Below are 8,972 nucleotides of genomic sequence, written 5' to 3' on the forward strand. Positions count from 1 at the left end.
TACTACCAATGTCGAATGGGATAAACGCAAAGGATTGCGTCGTTTCACATCTCAGGTAAAAGGAAAGCCGCGGAGTGTTCGATTTGCACCACCGATGGCAGATCACGACAATATTTATGATGATGAGGTAATTAATTAAATTATCTTTTTAACTTGCTATCATACATTATATCTGAATTTTTTTATAAAGTTGAGTAATTCTGTGCAAAAAAATTCGTTTTGTTTATTTTTTAATATCCAATATTAATTTATGATGTGACAAATTATAATTTTCCTTAAAAAAATCTTATCTTTTTATAAACAATAATGATATATTTTATTTATAAGTCAATATTATTATGAAACTTGGAATGCGGATATGCAAAAAATATATAATTAATATATATGATGATAAAATAAAACATTCAAATTACTCATAAATAAATAAAATTTTTAAACTTTTTTTTAAATTTATAAAATAGCAATTGTTAGCATGAATGCTTCTTAGAATCGTTTATAAAATCATTATTATACTATTTAAAGACTGTGTGTTTTTGAATAAGTTATTTTTTTCGTTTTAATAAAAATATTATACCATGTTAATTATAAAATTCTTTAATTAATGTATACAAATATTACATTATGTATTACAAATATTACATTAACAAAAATAATTACCAAGAAATTTTTTGTTTAAGATGCTTGTTCAATAATATATTCTTGTTGAAACGAAAGCTAATAAATTATTTTATTTATTATTATTTTATTTATTTAATTGCACTTAATCATTTTATATATTTGGTGAAAAAATTTCACTGAAATTATTTCGCGTTTTGGAACATTTTTCAACGAAATTTCAGCATTTCAGAAAAATTTCAATTTAATTTCAATGATTTTTAGTTAAAAAAATTTAGCAAAATTACAGAGAAATTTCAACAAAATTTCAACAAAATTTTAGTTCAATTTCAATAATTTTTTTAATATGTTAATTAGCTGAACAATTTATTTTTAATAAAATTTCAGTAAATTTTCAGCAATTTCGCGAAAATATTCCAAAACTGGAATAATCTCAGGTAATTTTTTCGAGAATGTACATTATTTGAAGATAATTTCGAAAAGCTCAACGTTTCGATAGTTTTGATTACTTATAAAAAATTAGAATTTTCATTAAAATTTGAAATTAATCTGTTTCGAATCTATTTTCAAGAATGTGTCATACATTGATACGTATTTTTCTCTGAACACATTGACGCACACAGCGCAGTACGTCGCTTTCCTCGCTATTGATTTTAGCTATAGCAGCTGACTAGTTACTCTCACCATGAAGCTCCTATAATCGACTACTTTGCTTACAAACAATATATTAGTATTATAAAGAGTATTAAGAATTTTAACATACTTCAAATATCGTAAGAAGATGTAATGGATGTATTTATAAAAATATAATTTCATCAATCTATGTCGTGATCGTCGTTATAACTTTTAATATTCTTTTAATATTAATAATATAAATTGCTTTATAATCATTTCTTATCATCTATGCGCAAAAGAATATCATAAAAATATATTAAAAACGTTTTATTAATTTTAATTTTTATTCATATCGAGTTTTTTAGATTTATTTTTATTTAAGCATTTTATTTTCAAAGCAAAATTTTTAATATTATCTAAATTTTAAAAAGTGTTCTTATATTCTAGATGCCAAATTAAATTACAGAATAATAAATACAGATGATAAGATAAATACATTCCTCTGAACTCTTTAATATTTAATGAATGACATTGTTATCATGAAATGAAAATTTTAGATTTATTTTTAACAATGATATTGACAGTATTTTTCATATAATATTACACCAAACTATGGAAAGTAGCAATAATAAATACATGGCATATGATAATTCGATCATTTTTGACATTAGCGTTAGTAAAGACCTTTGTGATAGGAGCTAGTTTCAACCAATCCAAATCAAAGGAATTGGCGTGGGATTTTAATAGCGTTACTCGTGATCGTCGCAGTCCTAGCTCTTATTGTCACTTCCGTAGCTTTGCTCACACCTCCCGATGATGGCCCTAGAGTACGCGGAACACGATTACGTCTCTCCGAGGTAAATAATAACGAATTTGTATTATAATATTCGTAATTAAAACGAGAAAAAAAATGACAAATATAGGTATATCTAGGACTTCTTTCAGAGGGAGAGGGGGATTTTAATTATGTTATTAATTAATTAATTAATGTAATTAATTAATTAATTAAATTATTATATATCAATAATTTCTTTTATTAATAAATTGCTTTTTTAAATATTTTAAAAGCTTATAAAAATTTTAGAGCTTATAACGTGCTGTCTATCTCTTTCTTTTTTCTACTTCTCTGTCTCATTCTCGTTCTCTTTCAATCTCTTTTCTCTCTCCATCTCTCCCCATCTCTTATTTCTCCTCTTCCTTTTCTTCTCTCTCTCTCTCTCTCTCTCTCTCTCTCTCTCTCTCTCTCTCTCTCTCTCAGACACATCTATAGTATATATATTTACAGATAGATCAAAAATGTATTCAACATTTATCTTAATTAACGTTTCACATCTTTTAAAAATTGGAATAAGTAGGAATGGTTCCAAGATATTTTACTGTATTTCAGGTACTCTCTGGCGAATTATCTCCTTTATTATTCAATGGATCCTGGGCGAGTAATCGCCACATTTGTTATCGAGATATTTGGGGTGGCATTTCTCTGTTAAATGTCTCGAATATCGTATCACGCAGTTTAATGCCAAATGAGACATTCGTAAGTTTTTATTTAAAAAAATGTATCATAAAAATTTAAATTTAATATATTATTATAAGTTTACTGCTAAGACATGAACTAACATTTAACATTTTTTAACATTTTTTATGTAGAGACGATTGAATCCAGTAAAATTCTCTTTATCGCCAGATCATCAATTTTTGCTTCTTGCACAAAATGTGAAGAAACTATTTCGCCATTCATACTTAGCGCAATATATTGTTTATGATGTTAATTCACGGTCAGTATAATTCATATGCACAAATAGACATTGATTATATTACAAATGTAGAAATTTTTACGAATAATTTCACAGAGAGTGCGTAGCATTAACACCTTATCCTGAGAAAGAGAGTCATCCATATCTTCTATTAGCGCAATGGACTCCACGTGGACATGGACTCGTTATGGTACAGGACTATGATATTTATTACACAACAAGTCCCACGAGCAATACTGCATATCGTGTAACGAATACTGCAGTGCCTGGTATATTATCCAATGGTGTACCAGATTGGTTATATGAAGGTAAGATACTTATCAATTTTTAACTTTTATGTGGTAGTCAACAACATACACTAACGGAAAAAAAATAAAAAGATAAAGTATTATTATCCATTTTCTTAAAAAATTAAGCTAAGTCTTAAAAGGACAACATTGCCGATAGAGTTAATAAAGTATAAATAAATTATTTATTATTTAATTATTATTTACAGAGGAAATATTGCACAGTGCAGAGGCAATATGGATGTCGCCAGATGGCCATATGATGCTTTATGCCTCATTCAATGATTCTCTTGTAGAAGAGATGCACATTTCATGGTTTGGAGAGGGAAATAAAGCTTTATATCCTGATATACGATCTCTACGGTATCCTAAGGTACACAATTTAAACAAATTTTGTAGTATTTTACTAAAATTAGAATTTTTTTATATATCATTTATGTTTTATCAACAAGATAAAAGAAGAAAAGAACACTATACTTTAGAAGTGTTTTATTTACTAGCCAGGAACACCAAATCCTTCTGTACGATTGTATGTCGCTGATTTAGTTGAGCCGAAAAATATTCGTACGAAGATAGTGAAACCACCATCAGTCATCGAGCATACGTAAGTTTATTAATTTCATTCAGAATAAATATTCCTTATGTTACACGATTTTATCATTTTGCAATTTAATACGCAACAGTTACTGATCGCAAAGTTACTGATTATTAATTATCGGTTTTAGAATATTAATAATTGTTTTAAAAAAATTTATGATATATGAACACAAATATAAATGAAATAGTAATTATTGTTCTCCGAATGTTAATCAAAAAGATAAAATAATAAATTATATTTATCACATCCTTTATTGTTTTTTTGAATAAATTCTTGACAAAAATTGAACTTATGTATAATTTTTGTTTTAAAACTTATCACATAGTGTATGTGCATTTTATCTATCATTTATACATCATTGACATTATTTTTCGAATGCGTTTCTGTCTTTTTTGTCAGGGATCATTATTTCTCAACTGCTTCTTGGGTATCTCTGACAGAAGTCTGCATAACATGGTTGACACGCGTCCAAAATTTTTCAGTAATTACCATTTGTAAAAGTCCAATGTGGCACTGTCAGGTTAGTTAATGTCGTTTTCTTTCTAAAATACGTGCAATTAAATATAAGTATCTATACGAGGTATGTTCAAAAAAAAGGTGACTTTTCAAATTTCGCGGGTTACGTACATTCGATTTTCGAATTTTTTTTTATTATGTTGGTACACATGTCCCCAACACATGTTGAGATTATCAACTGTTTTGCATGTTAGTTTGTTTTTCACAGATATAAAGGTTAGACATGTTTGGTATACTTGGCGATTTTTTGCTATCGAAAAAAATGGATCAAAGAATCTGTATTAAATTTTGTGTGAAAAATAAAATGAAGTGCTCTAACGTACTTAAAATGTTAACTGCGGCATTTGGCGAGTCTACTTTGAGCAAAAAAAATGTTTATAAGTGGTACAAGCTCTTCACAGAACGCCGAGAAGATGTTAATGACGATGCCCGCCCTGGTCGCCCCAGCACGTCAACAACCGATGAAAACGTTGAAGAAGTGAAGAAAATTGTTATGGAGAATCGTCGAATCACTATTAGAGAAATTGCTGAGGATGTCGGCATATCGGTTGGCTCACGCCATGCAATTTTTTCGGATCTTTTAGACATGAAACGTGTGGCAGCGAAGTTTGTTCCGAAATTGCTAAATTTTGACCAAAAGAACTCGCATGAGCATCGCTCAGGAGCTGTTGAATGACGTCAACGACGATTCAGATTTGCTCAAAAGGGTCATAACTGGTGACGAAACATGGGTATATGATTATGACGTCGAAACCAAAGCCCAATCATCCCAATGGAAGCGGCCAGAAGAGCCAAGACCGAAAAAAGCACGACAAGTTAGATCAAATGTGATTTTGCTCACTGTTTTCTTCGATTACAATGGCGCGGTGCATCGTGAGTTCTTGCCAAGGTTGTACGATCAATAAGGAATATTACCTTGAAGTTATGCGCCGTTTGCATGAAGCAATACGAAAAAAACGCCCGGAATTGTGGAACAACCAGTCATGGATATTGCACCACGATAATGCGCCAGCTTACACGTCGTTGCTTGTTCGTGATTTTTTTGGCCAAAAACAACACCGTAATCATGCCTCAGCCACCGTATTCATCGGACTTGGCCCCTGCGACTTTTTCTTGTTCGCAAAACTGAAAAGACCCATGAAAGGATGGAGATTTGCCACGATTGAGGAGATAAAGACCACATCGCTGGAAGAGCTCAAGGCCATACCAAAAAGCGCATGTCAGAAGTGCTTCGAGGATTGGAAAAAGCGCTGGTACAAGTGTATAATAAGTACAAGTATAATCTGAGGGGGATTACTTTGAAGGGGACAAAATAGATAGTGATGAATAAATAAATATTTTTTGAGAAAAATAAAAAGTCACCTTTTTTTTTTAAACATATCTCGTATTAAATATCTGTATATTAATGAATAGCCATAATAATTCCTGCACTCTCTTCAAATTTATATTTGACTTATTTTCATTTTTTATATACTACATTTTCATTAGTATTTTCTAAGTTTTAAATTTTATGTCTCTTTGATAATCTTTTATTTTTGCATGTATATTAGATAATATATTATGTAAATATTAAATAATAAACTTATGTATTTTTTATAAGTCTAATATAGATTTAAAAAAAATATATTTAATTAAGATTTATTAAAATTATGAATTAATTATTTTAGGAAATACAAAGAATATCAAATGAGAATAATCATGGATGGGTGGATACTCCACCAGAAGCCCCTCTCTTTTCAACAAATGGTAGTAGTTACATCACAATAACTCCAGTGAAAGATGGACCGACAGGATATTTCAAGCATATAATTTGGGCAAGTGTGCTTCGAAAACAAGTAGTGCCTTTGACGCATGGAAAATTTGAGGTCGTTAGGATTTTAGTATGGGACCAAACAAATAATACTATGTGAGCAAGTAATTCATAAAATTAATATCTATAATTTAACATCGTAAACAATTTGCATTTTAACTAGATATTTCATCGGTATTCCATTTATGAGACCGGGTCAGAGACACCTCTATCGTATAAGTTCTACTCTTCCTCGATTAGGATCGCCCTTGAGGCCTCCTATGTGCCTCACATGCACCATCTTATCTGATATGACAAGCGATGACGAAAATGGACATCGAATTAGTTCTGTGAATTGGCAGAATGGTCTCATCAATCGAAATGAATGGCATGAAACTGATAATAACAAGGAACATCATCAATCAAAGGATAAAAAGGACAAGTCAAAGAACAGGAATGTTTCAAGTGAGTGCCACCATTATTTTTTTCCTATTTGAAAAGTTTAAAACTTACAATATTTTATTATTTTCTAAAGGAAAAAACATATGTATTATAATAAATAAAAACACTATTAATATTTATTATTCATTGAAATATATATTTTAAATAAAAATAGAGTAATAGTTTAATACTTGTATAATATAGGAACTTGAATAGAAATTTGTTATATATGATAGAAATATGTTTTTCTAAAAAATTGTACAATTTAAAAAAGAACAAGTTTACTAACGTCGCGGTCTGATTCACGCTCACAGCGCTTGAAAATTATTTCATTTGTCAAAGGCACTACTCGTTTGTCAAATGTTAAAAAAACAGATGTATTTAGAAACGCTTTATTTAAGTGTAACATTCCCCTCGCTTTGCGTTACTTGATTACTTTGATTACATTTTACAACACAAAGCGAGACCGACTATGCTCCTTAATTACGCAAACTGGCAAATTGCAGGGGACAGATTATCGGATATCAATAAAGAGCTTAAGAGCTGAACCGATCAAATTCTAAGTATGCTTAATCGATTGTTTCTACTCGGAATATATAATGTTTTTATTTTTTCTCTACGTGCTCTACGAGCGAAGATATTACGAGAGCAAATCTGAATGGCTGCGTTCAATAAAAAAAAAGCAGCTTTGCGACTATTGTAAAATTCTTGAATTGATTATGATTGGTTTATACATTTAGATTCAGTGAGGAACTGAGGGCAAGACCAATCATACTTAAAAATCGTACAACAGTTGCAAAGCTGTTTTTTCTGCTGAACTCAGCCAATGTGTCAAAATTTATCTCCTGATTTTAAGATACGTCGTTACTGACATGTTCGTCGACCAGAGGAGAAATGTACGGTTCGTTTTTTCAATAATAGATGGCTTTTGACTTTATATCATCTATCGATCTAACCAGCGCAGACCAGCGTTGCACGTGACGGCTGTGACGCGCGCGGCGCGAATTATTCAAAATGAAATATCGAGATCGTCGCTGAAGAAGTGAGTGTCTAGATTTATAGATGTTCGCTGTCGAGGAATTAAGTGTTTAGGTGTTGTTTACGTGTTCGCTATTGAGGAACTGAGTGTCTAGATGATTGATATCGAGTATTTGCAAAGACATAAAGAATGGACTACGAAATCCATGATTGATAAAAAAAATAAGAGAGAGAGGGAGGGAGAGAGAGAGAGAGAGAGAGAGAGAGAGAGAGAGAGAGAGAGACTATGGAAGACGGCCAATCTCTATCTCTTTCAATGGTATAATAGAAGAGAGAATGAGAGATTGGCTGTCTTCCATGATCCTTCTTTCTTGTTATTGTCGACCACATTTGAATACTATTAGGATACGGATCGCGCAGTCCATTCTCTATGTCTTTGAGTATTTGTATATCATTTGAATGAGCAACAGGGCTGTAACTTCGCGCCAATTATAACAAAGGTACCTTAGGTTTTACTTTAATAAAAATATTATCACCTAAGTTTTATTTTTTAATTTAATATACAACAATTTTTTGTTCGAGGTTTATACACATATGATTTGGCTTGAGTAAGGTACAATTTTTATAGAACTGACTTTCTGAGGACTTTCTGAGACGGCCAAGTGCTTAATTGTCATTCGTTCAATATACGTTTTTTATTAGATACTCGGCCTCATGCGGTCTGTATTTTTAGAAAGCGGTGACCCACCTTGTCAATATCATAATGCGATCTTCCCATCCGCGGATTTTGAATATTTCATTCTCGAGTGCCTTGGACCTGGTGTACCTACCGTGGCCCTTTACAAAATGGAAATGTCCACCCCGCGACTCCTCGCAACATTGCAGAATAACACGTCATTGCGCGTATGTTATAAACTTCGTTATAAACTTCACTCGAATTATAAACTTTAAATATTATCCTATTAAATATATTTTTAATAAATTTCCGAAAACCAATCCTCCGATTTCGATGAAACTTTACAACAGACTTCATTTCAATTTTAAATAAAAGATTTTAAAGAGATTTTTGGCGACTTTTATGAAGAAATGATTTTTTAATATAAACTAGTAAAACAAATAGTAAATGTTTAATCATGAAATTATCGATTTTAATAATTTTAAAAGTATATTATGGGAAAAAGGTTACAGTTTTCTCTGTGATGTTTTATGTATTAAATCTTTGCTTCGCTAAATAAGATTACAATATATGTACACTAAAAAGTATGCGTAAATACATAGATTTCACTCATAAATTTCATCGAAATCAAAGGAATTCGGTTTTTGAAAGTCTATAGATTATAGGAATATAGGCCGTATATAAATATAGATATATATATATA

At 30.6% G+C, this 8,972-nt stretch overlaps 2 protein-coding genes across 2 annotated transcripts in view; both read left to right on the forward strand.

The window, feature by feature from the left end:
- Positions 1-94: 94 nt before the first annotated feature.
- Positions 95-8,972, forward strand: part of LOC108689140 (inactive dipeptidyl peptidase 10) — an 11,362-nt gene continuing 2,484 nt past the window's right edge. Inside the window, exons 1-11 of the mRNA XM_018195780.1 lie at positions 95-127; positions 1,926-2,087; positions 2,618-2,764; positions 2,878-3,005; positions 3,081-3,292; positions 3,481-3,644; positions 3,772-3,875; positions 4,269-4,389; positions 6,053-6,291; positions 6,359-6,639; positions 8,327-8,496. Coding sequence (XP_018051269.1) covers positions 95-127; positions 1,926-2,087; positions 2,618-2,764; positions 2,878-3,005; positions 3,081-3,292; positions 3,481-3,644; positions 3,772-3,875; positions 4,269-4,389; positions 6,053-6,291; positions 6,359-6,639; positions 8,327-8,496 — 1,761 coding nt within the window. The remainder of the gene's footprint in view (positions 128-1,925; positions 2,088-2,617; positions 2,765-2,877; positions 3,006-3,080; positions 3,293-3,480; positions 3,645-3,771; positions 3,876-4,268; positions 4,390-6,052; positions 6,292-6,358; positions 6,640-8,326; positions 8,497-8,972) is intronic.
- On the forward strand, positions 4,639-5,085 carry LOC108689165 (putative uncharacterized protein FLJ37770). Its single transcript, XM_018195815.1, has one exon. It carries the CDS (start codon positions 4,648-4,650, stop codon positions 5,059-5,061), a length of 414 nt encoding a protein of 137 aa, XP_018051304.1. The 5' UTR covers positions 4,639-4,647; the 3' UTR covers positions 5,062-5,085.

The sequence above is a fragment of the Atta colombica genome, unplaced genomic scaffold (assembly GCF_001594045.1).
Source record: "Atta colombica isolate Treedump-2 unplaced genomic scaffold, Acol1.0 scaffold261, whole genome shotgun sequence".
Classification (NCBI taxonomy): Eukaryota; Metazoa; Arthropoda; class Insecta; order Hymenoptera; family Formicidae; genus Atta; species Atta colombica.

Bases quoted from the DNA above. Each gene is read 5' to 3' on its own strand.
- LOC108689165 (XM_018195815.1), top strand. From the start codon at position 4,648: ATGGATCAAAGAATCTGTATTAAATTTTGTGTGAAAAATAAAATGAAG.